Consider the following 22,526-nt stretch of genomic DNA (forward strand, 5'->3'; position numbering starts at 1 on the left):
AGAGCCTGATGGGGGCTCGAACTCATGAACTGTGAGATCATGACCTGAGCTAAAGTTTGGACGCTTAACCGACTGAGCCACCCAGGAATCCAGCAGTTCTAATCGAATCTCTTGTATGTACTTTATGGTCCTTTTTCTTTGCACCTGGTGGGTATCACGGTTCAGATCCAAAAGTTCCCCCGCTGAAGGACGTCATGGTTGATAGAACTCTACATGATCAGAAAGCCTAACACCTGGACGAACATATGTCACATTGCCCAGGGTTTTTCTAGATACTCTTAGTTAGCTCACGGGGCTTAGGTCTGTGCCAAGTCACCCCACACTATTGTGTTCCTGTATCTTTCTGTTTTGCTGTGCATTTTCTTTTTGGAAAAGAACACTGCCCTGCCACTTTGAGTGCTGCTTTTGGATAGAATTGGTAATTCATTAAATTCCAAAAAATAAGGTCTGTTAGAATGAATGGAAAGTTGGCAGGAATGTCAGAGAAATCAGACTTCGAAGTTTTTGTCAAAACTCCCCTCCCCCCATTTTTTTCTTTTCTCATGGCAATGAATTTTTGAAATAAAACCAAGAATAACCATGCCCTTGAATTTACTTTGGGAGGAAAGAAATCCTGTTCGCTTTACTAAGGTCAAGTCAAGTCGCTCATTTATCTGCTGTGTGAGGTGAGGCCAGGTGGGGTGCTCCTAAGGCTGTCAAATAGATGACTCATCCTGGCTGCAGAACAGCTCCATCCCTGGGGGGTCCTGGGAAGTCACTGAACAGGGAGCCCATGAAAGCTGGGTGGCTTTGGCCTTAACCAACCCAGAGCTCTAGAAAATATCAGCGGCAAGGAGGGTGTTGGTTGTAGGGACCAGTGTTTGCTGAGAACTTACCATGGGACAGGTGCCAGGCTGAATGCCTTATGCCTTCTTTCTCGTTAATGCTTAAACAGTACAACACTACTTCATTTCCATCCAGGCCTAAAGAGCTTGCAGCAGAGCAGACTTCTAAAGATCTGGTCACTCAGAGGCCACCTGGGTGGCTCAGTTGGTTGAGCGCCGACTTTGGCTCAGGTCATGATCCCACAATTCGTGGATTCAGGCCCCGCGTTGGGCTCTGTGCGGACAGCCCAGAACCTGGAGCCTGCTTTGGCTTCTGGGCCTCCTCTCTCTGCTGCCCCTCTCTCGCTCATGCTCTGTCTCTCTCTGTCTCTCAAATAGACATTAAAGAAAAAAAAAAATTAAAGATCTGGTCACTCAGCACCAAATCTGTCTCAGGGCTTGTAACGTTGACCTGTGTGAGAACTACCCTCCACAGGGAGAAACGGAGGGGAGTGAGTCCGGAGGCCCCGTGGGCCTGGCGGGATTGGCCTCCCCCGTGGCCTGCCCAGGGGGAAAGAGAGAGCATTCACAGGCGAAGGTAACTATTCCAAAGGACAGCCTGTGGTCTTAGAGGAGGAAAGGAGAAAAGGACAGGGTTCATTTGCTGTGTTACCACAAACGGGATGGGAAGCTCTCTAGAAAACAGGGCCCCATTCAGTGTTCCAGAATCTTACCACTGAGAACAGCTCTATGCCCCTCCATGTGCCAGACATCAGGTTAGCAAAAGAATCATAGATGGACGTCTGGACTTCTGCACTAGGGAGTCAGAGTGGTTTCCTTGTCAAAGTGGTATCTCTGTGGACTTTGTGACAAGGCAACATATTAGTTCTTCTAATAATTAGTCCTTATATTTACATTTACAGTACATTATAAATACGTTAATTATTATTAATACATTATAGTTCTATTTTTTAATCTGTTCATAAATAACACATAAGTTATATATTAAGATATGTAATTATATATTCTATTAATAATTCTAAAAACTGCATACTGTTAACTTTTTTTAATGGTTCTGTTTTTCTCACAAACTATACAGTGATTGGGTAGTGACTGAAGGTAAGGAAGATGATTTCTCATATATTTATTACACATCGGAAAAAGAAGCATACCGTCATATGGAGTATTTGGGGTCCATTAGGATAACAAAAGAGGCTGCTAAAAAAATATATATGCCTTCATGGAACTGAAATATTCAAAACCAATGACAGGTTATTTAGAAACTGTTTGATCAGCTGCCACTTGGGTCAAGGATCCTGCTTTCCCCACTGGTTCTCTGTCTTCTGCCCTCGTTTGTGACGTGTTACAGACACGCATTGATCAGGCTTCTTCTATCCAAGAGTTGGGGCAGAAAGAAGACTTACGCCGTGGGAGGTGGTCATTTAGCTCTAGGGGTTTATTTGAACCAATAGTGTTTGTTAAGAACTCTTTTTGATAACAGCACATTGCACATTGTGGTTACCTGAATGGACTTTGTTATTTATTTTACTATTATTATTATTATTTGAGTATAGCCGACACACAATATTACATTAGTTTTGGGTGCGCATGGTCGTGTGTGGACAACTCTGTACACGTTGCTGTGCTCACCACAGGCGTGGCCACCCTCTGGCACCTACAGTGCCATTATAGTACCATTACCTACATTCCTCTGTATTGTACCTTCTGAATGGCCTTTCTTTTAAAAATTCTTTGACTGTTTTCCTGACCTTGAAATCTCAATCTGTTAACACAGAATTATATTTACAGTACAGAAGGGAGGTAAATTTTGTCAAGTTATTCTTTGCAGCCTTCTAAGGAAGGAATCAAGTCAAATTCAGCCACAAACAATTGCATTATCCGTGTGATAGCTATATAGCGTTGGTTCAGTTGACAGAGGAGGTGACTGACAAGGGTTTGGGATATTCACGTGGCCTTTCCCTTTGATTGGCTTATTAGCAGGACCTTTCCTCCCCCAGAATTAACATACAGAAGCCTGTCCTCCATGGTTTACTTCGAATTTACACTCATGTGCAACTACATTGTCTGTTTAACAGCAGTAAATGTTATTATTTATGGTATTTTTTATGCATCAATAATTCGTAAATTTCAAGAGCTATACATATATATCTATTTGACTGTCTGAATTTAATGGAAATGGTTGAAACCACTGTGGCACATATAGATGTGTGTCTCCTTTTTAAAAAAACATAAAACATAAAACATACACATATAGCTCAATGAATTGTAATGAGTTATCACAAAGTAAGAACCTCTGACCACTAGCCAAATCTAGAAATAGAACACCAGCACCCTGGAAGCCCACACACCCAAAGGTAAACATTAGCCTGACTATCCTAACGCTAGCGTTCAGATCTGTCTGTTATTGAACTTTATATAAATGGGCTCATACAGTATATTATACCCTTTTTGTAACCGGGCTTCTTCCATTCAACATTGTGAGGTTTTCCACATTGTGGTTGGTCATTTTTCATAGCCGTTCCCTGTTTCATTGTATGAATTATTTACCCATTGTACTGTTTGTTTTTTTTTTCCTAAAGATTTTATTTGTTTAAGTAATCTGTACAACCAGTGTGGGGCTCAAACTCAAAACCCCAAAAGCGAGAGTCTCACGCTCCACTGACCGAGCCAGCCAGGCGCCCCACCATTCTGGTGTTGATGGATATTTGGATGTTTCCGATTTTAACATGAATAACGCTGCTCTGAATGGTCTAGGACATTGTGGCACACGTGCACACATTACTGTTGTGGATGTATCAAGGAAAGGAATGGCTGGACCATAGGGTGTGCATTTATTCGAGTACATAATACCCAGCTGTTTTCCAAAGATGTCGTGCCAGCTTATATATGCACATTGTTTGAGAGTTCCTGTTGCCCCAGATTCTCATCAACACTTGCCACTGTCCCTCTTTTTAATTTTAGCCAACTCTGTGGATGTGTACTGATGACTCATGATGGCTTTACCCTGCACTGCACTTATTGATGTTGTTGATGTGCAGTCTGGTAAAAGATATTAAAGGAACCTTTTAATATTGAGGGGAAAAGTATAATTTAAAATATGAGTATTTAAAAAGTACATAATACCTGAAAAAAGTGCTGGTACTAAATATGTTAAAATACTGATTTTGGTTAGATCCGGATAGCTTGGACATAGGGAGTAACTTAAAAAAAATTTTTTTTAATGTTTAATTATATTTGAAAGGGAGAGAGAGAGGGAGTGAGTGCTAGTGGAGGAGTCAAGGAGGGGCAGAGAGACACGGAGACAGAGAATCTGAAGCAGGCTCCAGGCTCCGAACCCTTAGCACAGAGCCCAATGCGGGGCTCAAACCCATGAACCAAAAAGTCATGACCTGAGCCGAAGTTGGTTGTCTAACCGACTGAGCCACCCAGGCACCCCAGGGAGTAACTTTTTTAATGCTGATTTGAAATAATCTCAACTTTTTCATTTATGGATACAAACTGCTTTTATACTCAGACGTAAATAGGAAACACAAATAAGAAAATCATTTGGGAAAATCCTTTGAAATAATGTTTTACCATTAAAACAAGTATTTCTGTTTTATTTGTTAAAGAACTTAACCATAGCCCTTGAATTTTATATAAGATAATATTCAGCACCCTAGCACTAATGTGTACAACAAGCAATATACTCACCTTCATCTTCAAAGGCCACTTCTATTCAAATCATATCTTCATTTTGTAGTGCAGTTCACGTTCCATATATTTTGTAACCAACATGCATCCTGGAAGCTTCCTGTTGGTGCTTTCTGACTCAACAGATAACACTCGCTCAGCACTTGCTGGTTAGACATTCACCTGTATATGCTGTTCATCCTATGTGGCTATAAACTCTTTGAAAGCAGGGACCAAATGATCATGTATTTTGTTTCCTGAAATTCCTCCAAGTGGTGAAATCATAATGGATTCTTAGTAAGTGGCTTTTCCATAAAATGTATATAAATGAACATATCATTGAAAATATTCATCTATGTAGTTATGCATGTAGTTTTTAAAAACTGAAATCCAACACGGTAAGTTTGTAAAAGCCTGAAGTCAGTTACACACTCCTGGGAAATACTCTTTAGCTCTAAAGGTGATGGCATTGGGATCTGAAACGGATCCATGCTATCAGCTAGGGCTGTAGCAGCTGTTTTTTTAATGTTTATTTATTTATTTTTGAGAGAGAGAGAGGCAGAGAAGGGGGAGAGAGAACCCCAAGCAGGCTCCACATTGTCAGTGCAGAGCCTGACGCAAGGCTTGAACCCATGAACTGTGAGATCACGACCTGAGCTGAAACCAAGAGTCAGATGCTTAACCAGTTGAGCCACCCAGACACCCCAAGGCTGTGGCAGTTTAACAGAGCAGGTATTTACACAGGGGTGGACAAGTTTAAAGGCCCCCAAAGTGATAGGAAAGCCTCCAGGACTAGCAGAAGTTGGAAGCAGTTGCCAACCCTAATCTGAAGGTGCAGATTGGAGGGAAAAGTGATTCAGTGGGGGCTAGAGCCTCGGATGGGATTACACTTCTGGAGTTGTGGCCTGGGATTGGAACACCACCAGTGAAACTCCAGCCAGTGAGAGCAAGTGAGGGGAATAAATACCTTGACTCTTTCCTCTAGCACCAGCTCTTGCCAGTGCATCTCGTTAGTAGAATCCAGAGGGAAAGTCAGCCCATCAAGGGAGTCTGTACAGACCAGCCTTCCTGGGCATGCAGTGGCTCCAGGGGTAAGGCTGGCAAATAGAGAGTAATCGACACAGCCGTCTGTACACTTCAGGGTCACACGATGCTCCTGGGACAGAGGGAGGTTATCTGGAAGCTCACCCTGAATGGAGGAAAAGGTGAAGTCCAGGATTGTACAAATTTCTGACGGGCGTCTAGCGTATTAGCCATGGACGTTTGTGTTATTTGTTTCCTTCACTGAATGGAAAGCTAATTTTTATTATAAAGTTTGATTTATTAAAATCATGCTTATTGAATAATTAATTAGTTGGTTAAAAATACATTATAAGGGATAACTCCCCTTTGTTCTCTGGTAGGCCACTTCTTGAATATGAAGAGTATCTACTGGTTATACAAGGAACAGAATTAAACAAAAGATAAACTTGTTAGGTAAAAAACCCCAACACTTCATTCTTCTGGTAGTTGGAGCCTTCATGCAAAGGTGCAAGAAGTATGCGTACGTTTCCAGTGTCCCAAGCGATGTGAAAGCCATTGTAATAATCCAGCATATAAACCTGGTTTAATGCTCTCATAATGGGTAATGCAGGTGATTAAATACTGTGATTTTAATCTTGGCATTTCAGTAACCCAATAAGATAGATGAAAAGGCAGTAACAAATTAGATTATATAATGCTATTTCATTCTAACTAAGAAGTCCAGTTATCCTCTGCAATACGTGTTTTTGTTTTTAGTTTATCATAGTATTGCCGTTAAAAAATGCTCTAATAAGAATCCACTATTCTTTTCATCGTAGTCTATTTTCATGACCTTGTGAAGAACCTAATCCGAGGTCAAGTTGTCTCCACAAACACAACTTTATATTGCTTTATTGTCTTTTTGGGAGAACACCAAAATGATCCCCACCTTCTTTCTGATCTGAAACTGTACTTCGTCTACCTGTTGGGCAATGTGGAAACCACACGACAGCCCTTCACTGGGTTTTTGTGGCCTTGGAAGAACTGGAAGCGGAGTATGGGGTGTCATTCCTGGGCATGCCAGGCCTCGTTCACGTGAGCCAACTTGGAGGGGTAACGGGACATCAGCTGCGCCCTGACAACCCTCTGTGGTTTGGGCCTCTGCTTCCCAGACAGCATTTTGTATGATTTAGTTTGGAGGGTCCCAGGCATACTTCTATACTCTTTGGCGACAACATAAATAGCACAGAATCTCTGTTCTTGGAGCAGGTTCTAAGTGTCCGTGTTCTTCCTAGAATGTTTGTTTGTTGTTTGGGTTTTTCTCTCCGTGGTTTTTGCCGCCTTCGGTGAGCAAGCCACGTACAGCCCCAGAACAGGGAGAGAACAGAGAGCTATAAAGGCAGAGAAAGACAACGGTAATCTTCAATTCCATTTCTGTGTATCTACTAAAAATATAAACCAAGAAGGAGATGGCTGTAGTTTCTTTTCCTGGTGGTATTGTAATCCCCAGTGCAGACTTTTAGTAAGCTTGGCAGATATTTACCAGGTCAAGTTTATGATAATTTGTGAAAGAATATATGTCATTTATAGGGAAGATTTTTGTGGGTGCCTCCTCCACACCTCCCACCTTCTCCTCCTTTAAGAATCCATCCGTCTGGTTGTAATCTTGAATGGTGCTTCTATACAAGCATTGAACACATCTACCTGTTACATTTAAAGACCTCAACCTGCCCTCTCAGATTTGCTTTACAGTTTAAAACAAAATAACTGTCAGATGATCTTGCTGCCAAGAATTTGGAACAGCAGGGAAATTGGAAAGGAGTGTCCAAAAGTCTTGCTATTTGGACACTTGTTTGCTGAGTTCAGAGTCACACACACCAGTTTTGTTGGGTGGTTCTTAGGACCACCAAGAACATCAGCGACCACCACCATTTAATGAGTGCCCAGGGCTTTTTTAGCATTTATGGAGCCCCTCCCAGGAGGGAGCTGTTGTTCCATGTTGTGTAAAAGGGAACTTAACCTTCAGTGACAGAGTCAGTAACAGACTGCATTCAAGTCCAGTGTTTTCAAAGCTCTTGCATTTAATTACTGAGTTCAGGGGCACTTGGGTGGTTCAGTCGTTAAGCATCCGACTTCGACTCAGGTCATGATCTCATAGTCTGTGAGTTCGAAGCCCCTGTTGGGCTCTGTGCTGACAGCTCAGAGCTGGGAGCCTGCTTCAGATTCTCTTCACCCTCGTTCTCTGCCCCTCTCCCACTCATGCTCTGTCTCTCTCACTCTCAAAAATAAATAAACACAAAAAAAATTACTGAGTTCATGCTTTAACCACCTTGTGTGGTTTTACGATTTTACTTGGAAATCCAAGGAGGCGCTTCTAGGGCTCTGTCGGGTTGGGGAACGAAGCAGACAGGTATTGCTTTGAAAAGAGGGTTCCAATATTTCAGTGTTTGACAATCGCATAGTATGCTATATTTGCCATCCCTAATATGTATGCATGTTTGTTCATACGTATGTATATTAAAAGTAGAACAAATTAGTATAATATGTATGTGTGTATGTATGCACACATTGAACATTTATTAGATACCAGACTCAGTGCATAAGGTTTTCCTTAGATGAAGTTGCCAAGACCCCCCAGGGGGTAGGAATCCTTCCCATTTTACCCATAAGGACTAAGAGATGGTGGTCATTGCATACGAAGTCACACATGGGTTCCCCTCAGCCCCCGAGCCCTTCCACGGTACCACTGCTCTGGTGGTCTGACTCACCTGTGTCCAGAATTCCTGATGGCCCCCTCACTGGGTAACCCTTATTGAGCATTTTCCTATTTGTATCCTGGGGATGGCTGGCCTGTGAATTCTAGAAGGTTTGTTGCTCTAGGGCAATTAAATAACTTGACAGCTTTCTTATTTGCATTCCTGTCTGAAGGCATGTCCTACCACCTTTATCAGACCTCATATCTCCTCAGCATCATGTCTCTGGAAGGGACATGCGTGAATGTGGCATTTACCACAGTGGGTGAAGGTTCCTGACTTCGCCTCCACGAGGAACCGGCTCTCTTCTCTGCTATTGCTTCTTCCTGGTGTGCAGAGGGAGGGCGGGGCCCTGGCATCTTGTGGGGAGGCCATGACCAGTCCTCGTTCCTGGCTGCTCCTTGCAGTTCTCTTCAGTCTTCTTGTGGGTATGGGTCAAATGCAGGTGCGGGCGGGTGCAGATGTCAGATTTCCATGGACTTGCACGGGGAGGTGGGCCTCACCTGTCTCCTGGCTTCCTTGCTTCCTTGGGATTGGTGACCGTCCCGGCCCCGCCTCTGGAATTTTCACGTTGTTCTGGATGCTGATTATTTATTTATTTATTTATTTATTTATTTATTTCCTGTGTATGATTCTTCAAAATGAAATCTAGGCCTCTAGGAATATTCTCATGACCCTGGTCAATTCTGGAATTCCAGAAAAATTACAGGTTGCAATTTTTGTCTAAAAGGAAAAAGAAATGCCACCGCCCCCACCGAGTTTTAGTCCAAACTGTTGAGACCGAGTATGTTGGGGATCACAGGCTGTTACCTAGTGGATTTCTTGAAATGTCTGCGTTTCCACCTCTCTGCTGTGTTGGTCTTCCATCATAAATCTATAGATAGATTTGTATTTTGTAGGAATTACTTTTGAATCAAACTGGAAAGATTGATTTTCCTTTCCAGTAGAAAGGGAATTAATGAACTGGAGGCTCCCCATGCTCTAAAGTAGCAACATGTCTGGGGGGAACTTCGGATTTAACCAAGGACACAGAGCCAACTTGTTTTGTCATAAAAAGCTAAAATAGGAGAGCCTCCTAGGTTGTGCTGATTTCTATGTAAGTGTAAGTAATTTTACTAGTTTCTGAGTGGGTGCAGAAAGCCTCAAGTTGTTTTGAAAAGAAATTGCTGTTTTCAGGTGGTGAATTCTCCCTCTGCCCACGTGTAAATTTAGAAAACTCTGGATTTTTATTTTCACCAAAAGTAGCATCTGAATAACAAATAAAAAGCCTCCTTATTTTTTTTTTTTAAGTTCAAAGTGAAAAAGAGTAAGAGCAAATGAGAATATCCCCCCCCACCGACCATATTTCACCCTCTTTTATTTTCCGCTGAGAGAAAATGCATTATCTGATCTTCGGTTTCATTTATTTCGTGCCTCGCTGTGCACTTGGTGGAGCTGGCTTCTCCCAAGATTATGTTCTGACAGGGTGATGGGGCCCAGCACCCGGCCGACAGGGCGCCTTTGCTTCGGGAGGCGTCATGAAAAAATGTTTCTCCCCTCCCTTTCATCTTACGCCTAAAGCCACAGTGGTGCAAGAGGAATTTGCCCTTTCCAGTAGATCTGTCTGTATCGCGGCCTCTTGCTGTTAGGGCCATCCCCTCTGTGAATGAGGAAGCAGAGAGCACAGGCATTCAGCCTGTCGTAGCCAGTTCACTGGATTACCCACACAAAACATTTCCTATTGGAGACGAAACCAGGCGGTGAGGGGGGGTGGATGCCCAAACTGGCCATTCTAGAAACTTCTATCCCCCGGGGAAGGACTCCCCAGGAGTGACTCAGGCCATGGTGGCAGCAAGGTGTGTTTTAGAATCTATTTTCATCAGCTTATTATAACCAAGGCATGCGCTTGATCAAAACCCCATTCTTTTCCAACTTCGTAGCCCCAGGTACTCCTTCATTACTTCATTGCTAGACACGGCTGACCAGGGCACCACTGGAAACATGAGTGGCAGAGGAAAGGCTCTCTCAGTGCTGGCTCACACAGACAGGAGGAGTGGTCTCCCAAATAGTGAAGCCCAGATCTGTAAAACTGGTTTTTCTCACAGCTGCATGACCCCTGCAGTAAGCGTTCAAACACGGATATAGAGTGTCTCCTGTGCCATTTCTTGCAGACGTTTGCAATTAGCGTTCTTTATTTGTGGACAACTCTGCTGTGTGCATGACCGGATGAATTTGCAATTCCTTCTCTCGGTCTTTCTTTTTTAGTGCCACGCCATGATGGTGAGAGGTAAGTCCGCAGTGGTAAAACTAATGTTCTGGTCAAATGGAACATAGAATCACAGAACTGTGCTCAACTCAGGTGCCTGGTGTGTAGAATTTTTTGTCCTAAGGGAAGCCAGAGGCCAACTTTTATTTTTCTGTACTCAGAGTGCCACGAAATGTCTCAGGTTAATTTTCTTGGCCCAAACAATTGCGTGGTAGCATTCTGCCTGCATTTGTCACCGTGGTTTTAAGGTAATGGTACTGGAAACGTATATGGCTGATAAATTTTCCCCCAAGACATTTAAAAATCTTTCTTCTTTTCCTTCACAGACAGCCTGTGCCTATGGAGATATTTGTCTCACCCGCACCTCTTGTGTCTGGTTTTCTTTCTGTCCAGGCCTTCTGCCTTATCTAGTAGCCCCACGTATTCAGACCTGCCCTTCATCAGGATCTCCCCTCACCGGAACCCCGCTGCAGCTTCTGAGCCCCCCTTCAGCCCTCCGCACCCCTACATCAATCCCTACATGGACTACATCCGGTCTCTTCATAGCCCGTCCCTCTCCATGATCTCGGCCGCCCGGGGGCTCAGCCCCACAGACGGTAAGTCAGTCGCCGACCAGCCCTTTGCCCCTGTTCCACCCATCGTGCCTCACCTGGAGCGTGGTATAGAGCAGCTCTGATGTTTACTGAATGTTTCCCGTGTGCCAGGTGCTGTGCTAAGTGCTTTAAGAGCATGCTTTCGCTTCAGCCTTGGGACACCTCCATGAGGGTGGGGGTACCGTCTCCATTTTCAGGCGAGGAGAGCAATGGGCAGAGGGGCCATGTAACAGGCAACATGGCCCGGTGGCTACTAAGTGGCACATGGAGCTCACAGCCGGCACTCAGGGACTCCAAAGACCTTGCTCTCATCCACTGTTCTGTTCTGCCCCTCCATGTGCACACAGCACGCACGTGTAACCGGCCATTGTGCTTACCTTCCGATGGAGACTTTTCTGTTCTGCACGTGCAGAACACCTCCAATTGCACTGTGCACGCGGACCACCCGGGGAGGATGATAAAATGTGATTCTGTGCGGGGGGTGGGTCTGGGGGGCTGCCGAGGTTCTGCACACTGCAAAGCTCCCAGGTGGCACGTCAGCACTGTTGGTCTGTGGACCGTGCTCTGAGCAGCAAGGCTTAGAGAACATGACGGTCTAGATCTGTTGCACGTGCCCTCCATCCTTGGCCATGCCCAGTGAGAACTGGAAGAGGGATGTACGGGAAAAGAACCAGACTTTGACTTTAATTTTATTATACTTGATGCTCATTTTAAACTCTCAAGGGTCAAATTCCTGTTGGTTCTATTAGCTTCCCAATTAATTACTTCTCACAAGACTCTTTAATTGGAGCTGTGTATTCCATAACTGTCAAATTATGAAACGTTCCTTTGATTCAGGAAGAGCTTTTCCCATCACGTGCATACATATGCAAACTCACTTGTCCACCATTGCTGGAATCTGAATTAAGGTCCAGAACGGTGAGCCATATTAATTAGAAATAATGCGTTGTGAGTTTTCTACGGCAGCCCGCAGCAGCTGGTGCTTGTGTAGGAGCTCACAGGAACGCCACGCAGGCCATCTCACCGAGTAGTGGTGTGAACCTGCACCGCCCACGTCCTCCCTGCGGACCCTTCCCAGGGCCGGCTGTGCATGGTAGGAAGTGGGGGGGGGGGGGGGGGCGGGGAGAGGGCGGGGCACGGATCGCAGGAGGTTTCTCAGTGAGTATCTCTCCAGTCACAGTCCAGGAGCAGCTGTGGTCCAGCAATGACTGTCGGCTCGTTTCTTTCCTTTGGATTCAGTGCAGTGGGTAGAGTTGTAAGGTACCTAAGGAATAAGTTGTGCCATTTGGACAAGATTCACATTAAAAAAAAATAAATAATGTAAGAGAATCAGACCCAAGTTAAGTTTTCCTGTTTTGGATTTGATTTCACAGTGGGGAAAAAATGGAGAGCCATCTCCATGAGTACTTAGGAGTTCATGGGAATGACAGTGCAGGAGAAGAGAGGGAGAGATGGGTGAGGGCGACCAGCTCACAACAGACTTGGAATTATGCCTGCCTTGCAGAAATTTCATTGGGCCAGTGGAAAGTGGCACCTCTAGTTAAAGCGCCTTCTCATGTGTTTTCCATAATATTTGATGATGAGTATGAATAAAGCATTCTTTAACTTTTTTTTAATGTTTATTTTTGAGAGAGAGACACACACAGAGACAGAGTATGAGCAGGGGAGGGGCAGAGAGAGAGGGAGACCACAGAATCTGAAGCAGACTCCAGGCTCCGAGCCATCAGCACAGAGCCCTACGCGGGGCCTGAACCCACACACACACCTGAGACCTGAGCCGAAGTCGGTCTCTCAACCGACTGAACCACCCAGGTGCTCCTGAATAAAGCTTTCTTTGATTGGTCATTCTTCCTTCCTCTTCCTGCCTCTCAAGAGGCTAACTAATACTCGATCACATAAAGTCAAGTCACAGATATTTCTCACGTGTAGTCTGAGATGTTTGTATATATCTACATATATTTTTATCACGAAGAAAGTATGTGCACGCAGATGGAAAACATACACAGACCTATTGCTAGAATCCCCATGCTTCTACCTAGTAATTGTAAAACAAACTTTTCCTGATGGAATGCTATGTGCTAAGTAAACACTTCTCAAGGGCTGTTGCAATCATTGTTGCCAACAGCCCCTTGCAGCAGCAGTAAGAGGAGGAGTCGGGATTTGCATCCAGCTCTTGGAAAATCTGGAGACCACCCTCGGAACTGCTACAGTGTCTTGCCGCTTTTGCACATAAATTGGCAGTGGAAACACATGATTATCCCACTCTTACTGAGCTGACTCTTGCCAGTAAATTGCCCCAGATTGATAGGTATATTTCCTTTTTGATTTTGTAATGAAAAAAAGGAAAAAAAAAGAGCTCTAAAATTATGGAACACAAAATTGCAGCTTACCAGCCCATCATGTGTTATTAAAGCTGTGCTGTCTTTTCCACTTATAAGCCCTGGGCCCTCCAGGTAGTGAGAGCTGACTCGGTCACCCCTGCCAGAAGCTTCGGGAAGTATTTTGAGTGTGTCCAGAAAGATATCACAGTGGTCTGAGTTGTCTACCACTGTAAGAAATGTGAACCTACGGTGATTTCATATAAGAAACAATTTAACTTGGGGGCGGGGGGAACATGGGGAGGAGAATAGCTATACATTCTAATCATTTGGAATTCTTGGTTATTTCTTTAAACTAGGCTTACAAGGTTTTAGGATGTATTTTATTTTTTCTATTTTTCAGTTTTATTTTCATTTTTTTCTATCCTTTTTAAAAAAATTTTATTTAAATCCAAGTTCATTAACATATAGTGTAATAATGGTTTCAGGAGTAGAATTTAGTGATTCATCACTTACATAGAACACCCAGTGCTCCTCCCAACAAGCGCCCCCCCTTAATGCCCATCACCCATTTAGCCCATCCCCCCACCCAACACCCCACCAGCAGCCCTCAGTTTGTTCTCTGTATTTGAGTCTCTTATGGTTTGCCTCCCTCCCTGTTTCTGTCTTATTTTTCAAATAGAAGCTCTCTAGAGCAGACTTCAGTGAAAACACAGTTTGAGCTCCGGCCGTTTTATTAGAATAAGCCATAAAAGGGAGTACTGACGTGGATGGCTTAGCAGACGGACGTTGCCTCCAGAAGCATTTCTTGTTGACCTTCTTCCAGCTAGTCACCACGCTTTCCTTGTCTCCTCTCCTAGCCCCCCACGCCGGGGTCAGCCCAGCAGAATACTATCACCAGATGGCTCTGCTAGCTGGCCAGCGCAGCCCCTATGCAGACATCATTCCCTCCGCGGCCACTGCCGGCGCTGGGGCCATCCACATGGAATATCTTCACGCCATGGACAGTAAGTGATGGGGCTGTTTTCTGTAGTCCTGTTGGTGGCAGATGCTAACGCGTGAGTTACAGAGGAAGATGCAAAGACGAGGTGATTGTCTAACTTCTGAAACCAGAGAAGGGGAAAGAACATTTGGTGCACTCCTTTCCTTGGTTTGCTAAGAAGCTTCCACAGATCTGGCCATCCCGAGACTCCTTGCAGAGCTCAGGGATACCGATGAGCTGGAATATGCTGGCAATTGTAATTTGGCAGCTGTTCAAAAAGCTCTCCTGCCCTGATGGTCGTGATAACAAAATCAGGGAACGTGTTTGATTCCATGGATGTGCTTCACCCAGTTCACTCCTTGGTTTTCTGGATTTTATGCTTTGGGAGTTGATTTTGTTTTTAAATCTGTACTTGGGTTTGAAATTTTTCCATGGATTTATTTTGCCTCATGTTTTCTTTACATGAAAAATTATATTTCACGAAGACCTTTTGTGTAGGAAAAATAAAAAGCATTTCCAAACCAGAGCTATTTTTAGGACATAACAGTAGAAGATAAGGGCGTCATTTGATGCTTTTTTTTTTTTTTAATTTTTTTAATGTTTATTTTTGAGAGAGAGAAAGAGACAGAGCATGAGTGGGAAGGGGGCGGAGAGAGAGGGAGACAAAGAATCAAAAGCAGGCTCTAGGCTCTGTACTGTCAGCACAGAGCCCGATGTGGGGCTTGAGCTCACGAACCACGAGATCATGACCTGAGCTGAAGTCTGACACCTAACCACTGAGCCACTCAGGTGCCCCAATGCTTTTTATATCCTTTATTTTTGGATCCCTCAAGGCTTCTGATGATTCTTTTGGGTCACTTATCTAGACATGTAGACAAATGAGCCTATAAATACCATGGTTCAGAACATCCAAGAGTTCTTATTTATTCAGATTCCTTAAGTTCCATTTGCCAGGTGCCAGAAAGAGGACATGAAGCATCATCGGAGGTGTCAGTGAAAGCCACGACCCTTATGAATATGACAACTGTATGGCTTTGAGTTGGGCATTTGCTCTGGGTTTTGTGTGTTTTTCCCGGTAGCAGTGCTTTTTCATCTACAGTCTCTCTGGACTCTTATGTGACAAAAGTATACATTGGTCCGCTCACTAGCAGTGGTGAGTAATTCAGCCTTCGGGTTTGGAGTAAAGAGAGGGTGATTGGCTTACACAGAGTAAGATCTACGGCCTTAGTCTCCTGATGGCCATGAAATAACGCAGTGTGTCACATAGGATCCTAACTTGGCGATGGTTTCCATTGGGGAGTTCGTTACCACACACAACGTAGAAGAAACGTGTTACATCTTCTGCAGGGGTTTCGCTGTTTGGCTTTGTAGAGTCAAGAGCTTACATTTCAGATTCATCATAATCACATTTCAATTAGGGATTGTTGAAAAAAACAAGTTCAGCGTTATTATGCAAATTAGTTATTTAAAAATCTGCAAATAAAGAATTAAAATAGGGGAGAATCCTTGGAAGGTCAGCCCATATTACCTTCTATATTTGATGAGAATGTGTTTAGTCAGGCAATGGCGGTTTTTATCTAAATAAAGGATGAAGCTACCCTTTTACTTTGTAAAAACTAATTAAAGGAATTTTAATTTGCCTGAGTATATGGTAAATTGATTGTCATTAAGTAGGAATTTAGATGTCCTATCATTCATCACATAAAAAGAAACCTCCTTTTTCTTTGTCAGGATTTTTTATTAGAGCAGAGAAACAAAACAATTAACAGAAAGCCAGATCAGAAATATCTGTGTTGGAATGCTAAGAATGCTCGGCTTATATTTCAGAAGGAATCCATATAATCAGTGAAGAACTGGGCCACATCTCTTTCTCTTTCAGCTTTTTTTTTTTTTTTTTAAGTTTATTTATTTATTTTGAGAGAGAGAGATAGGGTGGGGCAGAGAGAGGGAGAGAGAATCCCAAGCAGGTTATTCGTGGAGCCCAATGCAGGGCTTGAACTCTTGAGTTCTGAGATCGTGACCTGAGCCAAAAATCAAGAGTTGGACACTTAACTAAGCCACCCAGGTGCCCCTCTTTCAGCTGTTTTTAAAATGTTCACCTTGTGTTTTAGCTGTTCCCCTTGACAGAGGATTCCAAATCACTGTTCCAAAATGCTGACTTTCTCTGTTTGCTTGATTATTAGGGGGTTAGGTAGAGTATATTCAAGGGTTAGAAAGTGCTTAAAATATTATCTTCCTGCTAAGAAAATGGAAATGGCATTTAGCTAAACACAACATAAGAAGAGTACCCAGCATTTCAGTCGTAGGAGACTTTTCCAGTGGAGAAACAAAACGATTGTAAATTAAATGCCTAAGTGGGATGTGTACCTGCAGAGGCAGAGCCTGGCCGGGATCTAGCCGGTCACTGTGATCCACTGTTAACCAGATCTTCAGGACTCTTCAGGTGGCAGAAACCACAAAAAATTGGTTTTAATGAGCACTTGACTTTTTAATGTGCCAGCAATGGGCATATCTGGGTTTCAGCCACTTATAAGGTAGAGTACTCCTACGCTGCATGTTTGAAGAAGCCAGTCTGTTTTATGGCTCTAATTCCTAATTTTTTGGGATTAATGACCTTAAAAGATAGGAGAGCAAGCAATCCCTATAAAGGACATTCTAGAGTTGAGGGCTCCTGAAAACTGTATTATTGGTATTGGTGGAAACTGACGTATATAAGAGCCCATCTTGGAGGGAAAAACAGACGGGCTGGACTAGCCAGGCCATGGACAATGTGAAAGTTTCCATGGCAGGGATGAAGGAAGGCCTCTGGGCTCTCTCTTTGGATGATATAAGGGGGTGTGAGGCCTTTGTCGCTTTATAGCATCAGATAGCCACCTCATCTAGTGATTTAAAAAATTAGAGGTGTTCCAGGGATGATCTCTGTCTAGAATGTCCTGTCACTCTTAACTCTGCCAGTGGCAACTGAGACCCATTGAGAAGGGTTATTGCTGAGGATTATATGGAGGTGGACAGTAAGTCTGGTGTGTCCTCGGAGTCATTTGGAAGTGGAAAGTGTTTCTTCATCGAAAACTGTGATGAAATTGGCCTCTCCTGGTGAGAAAATGTGAAACATTTATGTGTAAGGCAGATGCCATAGTAAAAGTAAGATGCTGATTTAAACACTAAAAGATGTGTACACAGTTGGGAAGGCTATATTTCTACTAGCATGGCCTAAATCAGGCTGGTAATGAAATTAATCTAAATGAAGAACCCAAATTTGAATCTCTGAAAGAAAAATTTGAATAGGTACCATACTCGTCTTTCACACTGGTTCTCCAGGTTTATACATGGATGATGCTGACTTAACCTCTTAAGCTCCGGTTTGCCATTTATTTTTTCTAACTATATATCTCTTTACTCTATAGTATTATCTATAGAATCTTTCATGTTCTTCTATTTCATTTCATTAAATATCTTGAAGCATGTTGGATTGTTACCTTGTGTCAATGTCCATGATGAAGAAAATATTCCCATTGAATTTTCCAGAGACCCAAGTGCCTTGACTTTTTTCTATAAAGAAGGCTTACCTTCTACTTCAGGGTTTCGGCTATTACTAAATTGCTGTGCCTACATATGCAGGTATACCCATACTCTGAAATAGAAACCCTCCATTGTTACTCAGAGCTAATCATGTTTGATGTGCCTCTTATGGAGTGGGATGATGTTCTCCTTCTTTCATTAAACTTTAGTTTGATGACTCTGTAATGTAAATGTGACCTTAGAAAAAGCAGGAGTGTGGGCCTCTGGGACACATTGATACTAGTTCCTGAAATTCAGACCTCTAGTATCTACCAAATTGAAGGCAAATAGGCATTCAGTTTTTAACTCTTTAGATAAAAAGCATTGTATTAAGTTGGCACTCGTTTAAGTAGGAGTTACTGACCTTCGGATTAGAGCTTCATCGGGGGAATCTTAATAAAAACTGAGATTCCTATTAATAAGTGCTTTATTCCCTATTAGTTCTGACTGGAGAAGCAAGGTCCAGAGAATTAAACTAGATTCATCAGCTCTCATTATAATGTTTGCATGGTTTCCCCTCCCCCCTAAAAAATCTGTGTTTTCTAGATTTGGAAAATTGCAAACAAACCGCATCCTGAGATTTGTAATGTTTATTGGGACTCATGCCTTTAGTGTAGGGGACTGAGGCAGGGTTCCTCGGTGTAGGCACTAGTGGGGAGAGATGATTTCTCATCGTGGGGGGCTGCCCTGTGTATCTCAGGCTGTTCAGCAGCATTCTTGGCCTCTACTCACTAGATACGAGTAGCACCCCATGAATTGTGATAACCAAAACGTCTCCAGATGTTGTCACATGTCCCCTGGGGGCATAGTTGCCCCCAATTGAGAGCCATTAATTTAGGATAATGTATTTATCAGTAGTTTTAGTAAAGCTCTAAGTATACATGGATCAGATAACTATAGAAATCATGGGGAAATGAGAGCCTAACTAAGCTGAATTTTTAATCTGAGGATGCTTTAATTCATTTTCTCCTTCGGCTCATTGCCTTAAAATGGTGTGTGTTGGGATGGGGGGGGGTGTTGTGTGACTGTGGGAACCACTGTCTTCGTCGCTTGTGGTGAATTAATGATGGGAATATCTAAGCAGCCGTCAGATTCATAAATCACTAGAAATGAGAGGGATAACACATAAAAGTCTTTCCCTTTTGTTTAGCAATTTATCATTTTGCCTGCACATTAATAAACAGAGCTCCCCTGAGGTAAGCCCTGGAAGATAAATATTTCTCCCTAATTTCCTCAATTGTAGCCAGTAGATCACAAGTGGGTGGAGAGGTCCTTGTCACCGCAAGTTGCCAGCTTCTTCCACCCAGGCGAGTAGCGATAAATAGGTACTGAGTACAACCGCAGGTAATCGGGCTCCGTTTTGTTTATATAACAGGCACCAGATTCCCCAGCCCCAGGCTGTCAGCCAGGCCGAGCCGAAAACGTACACTGTCCATATCACCGCTGTCCGATCACAGCTTTGACCTTCAGACTATGATAAGGACATCTCCCAACTCCTTGGTCACGATTCTCAATAATTCCCGCAGCAGCTCTTCAGCAAGTGGTTCCTATGGTCACTTGTCTGCAAGTGCAATCAGGTATGTATTTCCCCCGAATCCAGTATGTGTTTCTTTGATAAAGGGTCAGCGCTTGGCGGGCCCTGCATTTGCAGGACCCACTGCCTCTGAGGACGAACACAATCATGTGACACTGGGCCTGACCCGGGATGCCGGTCGGGTATCACTACAGTGGATTTTAGAGCCAGTTACTGGGCCAGTAATATTGTTTCACAGACGTTAGTTAGTAGCCTGTACGGAGATACGGACTTACTCACTTATGATGGAATCCACTGTCTAGAGGCAGTGCCTATGGCCAGTCTTTCATCCAAGCCCCTCTTACTAATTCGAGTTCTCTAGAGAGAAAACCAGCTTCATACCTGGTTGTGTGTAACACATGGAGGAACAGGAGCGGAAATCAAAAGGCCAGGCGTGGTTGTAATTCATGGCTGTTCACTACACAGAAAAGGTCTACAAAGGAAAGGTGTCAGCAGGGTTTTTAATCTAATGGAAAATAAATGTGATGACATTGGAAGACCTACCTGTCCGCGGCGATGGGGCAAACGAGGACTTCCCTGTATTCCTGTTAAGTATTTTTAGCTTAATTTGAAAGATCTCTTCTCGTCATCCTCCTTTGGGGTACACCGGGAACATTTCGACACTTCCTTTGGTGCTACATTGTGTCTGTACTTGTACATGAAGGGACAAACACAGGCTTCTGTAAACATGCTTGCTATAAAATACTTCTCACTGCTAATGATCAAACTTGGGCCGATGTCAATAAGTAGGGAATAAAAGTAAGCCGGGTGATGAATTGTAGGTGTCTTTACACTTGGTTTGAACTCTGTGCATTACCAAAGAGTTATTTCAGGCCTAGAATTAGATCACGTTCTGGTTAATTCACTATGCCACCGTGATTATCAGCTTTCGTGATCCTTTCCTCTCAGTTTTTCCCCCATAGTTGAAGAATTCAATGACTAGCAATCTTTTTGAACAGGAGTTTTGCAAACCATGGATGATTCCTTGCTTTGAAAAGTACATATCAAAAAGGCTGTTTCCACTTGCTTTGAGTAAGTGAGGATTTGTTTATAGATGTGTTTCTACAAATGGACAGTAGCTTTAGTTCTTAATTGACGGGTGTTTCGTGCTAGATATACATACTAGGGAAGCCCCAACAGTCTGGAAAAAAAAGGGTTAGCAGTTAGTAACATATCATATTAGCAAATGATGAATACCACTCTTTTTTCAACAATGTTCTCAATTACAGCTTTAATTCTTTGCTTGTTCAATATCAGTAATGCTCCTTGGCACACAAGTTAGTGTTTAAATATTGTAAATCCCCGTGTTGACATGATGTCATTTTCTTCTGCTTTTCTTTGTTCTTTTAATATGCTCATTGAAGTGTGGAAACATGGAGGAAAAAGCAAGTAACTCTGCTTGTATGATAGCAGTCAGTGCTTACAGAGAGGTCCTGGGATGTCTTCAGGATTAGCCACAACAGTCACAGATGTAGGTTTAGAGTTGGGCGCGTCTATAGTCAGAGTTCAGGTTTGCCCCCAGCTCTGCAACTTTCCTTGCCTGTCAGCTCTTTGAAGTTCAGTGTTCACATGTGTAAGCTACAGACAAGACACCGCTATGTAGGAAAAGACACATTTTACGGACGCTGGCATGCATCTGCAGTGCCAGGATGAAGACCTTTAGCCACTGGCAAAGTCTCAGGACAACTGATCCTGGATGGTCCGTCCAGGAGAGGAGCTATCACGGTCTGGCCGTGCGACCCCCATGACCCTCCCAGTCGGGCTCTGAGGAAGTGTGCCCATTTCAGAACCGTAGCCTGGCTGTTTCTGCACTCCTGGCAAATACTCACAGCGTCTTTGACTGCCAGTGGCTGTATGTCAATTTGCTGAAATTATGTAACTGTTATGTGGATTGACTAGAGGTCATATCATCAAAGTATGAGAAATATGGCATGCCAGGATATTCCCAAATGATACTCACCCAGAATCACTTATACGCATTTATTTTTCTTGCTTCTTTTTAATTTTTCCTCCTTCTGGCTCTCTGCCCAGCTAGTTTGACTTTTTCCAGCATCTAAGAGCCTCAGATTAGAATACGGTCCATTGACGGTCACAATGTTGTCTTTCTTTATTCTCACCCTTGCCCCCATCTTCTCTGTCTTCTTGATCTGCTCACCTCTGCCCAGGTAATCTAGTACCAAATTCTGACTTGGCTTGATCATTTTCCCCTGCCTCCAAAGAGCTGCCACACAGACCCTGTCATTCTCATTAGAGCTGGAAGAGGAAGTTCACATTTGGCCCAGCCACCATGCGCTCATGTTCTTCCTCACCTTTGGATCCTTTCCATTCTGTCTTCTCTCTGGCAGCCTGACCTCTCATTCTTCAGTAGACAGCCAGTGTGTGTTAGGGTCAGATGTAGCTTTTAATGCATGGAAGGCAATGCAGGTAACCCAGGACGTGATCGGCGTGCCATATAATACAGTAATTAGAATCATTATCATCAGCATTGTTTGTCTGTCCTGTAGCGGGAGTGATGTTAGTGCTTTGCTTGCCCTGTTCTCAGTTTGAACGTGTGCACTAAAAACTCACTTGGGAAATAATCAGTACATAGTAGGACCAGTGGATGGCAGGGAAAGAGAAGAAGCATGAGCACAGAAAGCTAGAAAGGGTAGCTAACTTTGTCCAGAGGGCAAGACACAGGAGCAAGTGTGGACTTAGGTTGCGTGTAATCTCTGCCGTGCTTGGTGTGAGGCACTCTCATTGTTTTCATGTCACGGTGATTTTGGAAAGCATACTCTTCCCCTTGTTTTACGCATCAACGTGGTGGGCCTTTGCAAGAGAAAGTTGGAGAAGGTCACATGCCAATTCTCCAATTCCCTGCTTTTTTTTTTTTTTTTAATGTTTACTTATTTTTGAGAGACAGAGAGAGACAGAGACAGAGTGTGAGCAGGAGAGGGGCAGAGGGAGAGGAAGACACAGAATCCAAAGCAGGCTCCAGGCTCTGAGCTGTCAGCACAGAGCCCGATG

General features: G+C 43.5%; 1 protein-coding gene across 4 annotated transcripts in view; it reads left to right on the top strand.

The window, feature by feature from the left end:
- The window catches only part of GLI3 (GLI family zinc finger 3), a 283,446-nt gene that overhangs the window by 177,042 nt on the left and 83,878 nt on the right, over nt 1-22,526 (top strand). For all 4 annotated transcript variants that reach the window (XM_060632184.3, XM_060632185.3, XM_060632186.3 and 1 more), the window contains 3 exons: nt 10,890-11,092; nt 14,268-14,414; nt 19,323-19,524. In XM_060632184.3, the coding sequence (XP_060488167.3) occupies nt 10,890-11,092; nt 14,268-14,414; nt 19,323-19,524 (552 nt within the window). The remainder of the gene's footprint in view (nt 1-10,889; nt 11,093-14,267; nt 14,415-19,322; nt 19,525-22,526) is intronic.

This window comes from Panthera onca, chromosome A2 (assembly GCF_046562875.1).
Source record: "Panthera onca isolate mPanOnc1 chromosome A2, mPanOnc1 haplotype 2, whole genome shotgun sequence".
NCBI classification, from domain to species: domain Eukaryota; kingdom Metazoa; phylum Chordata; class Mammalia; order Carnivora; family Felidae; genus Panthera; species Panthera onca.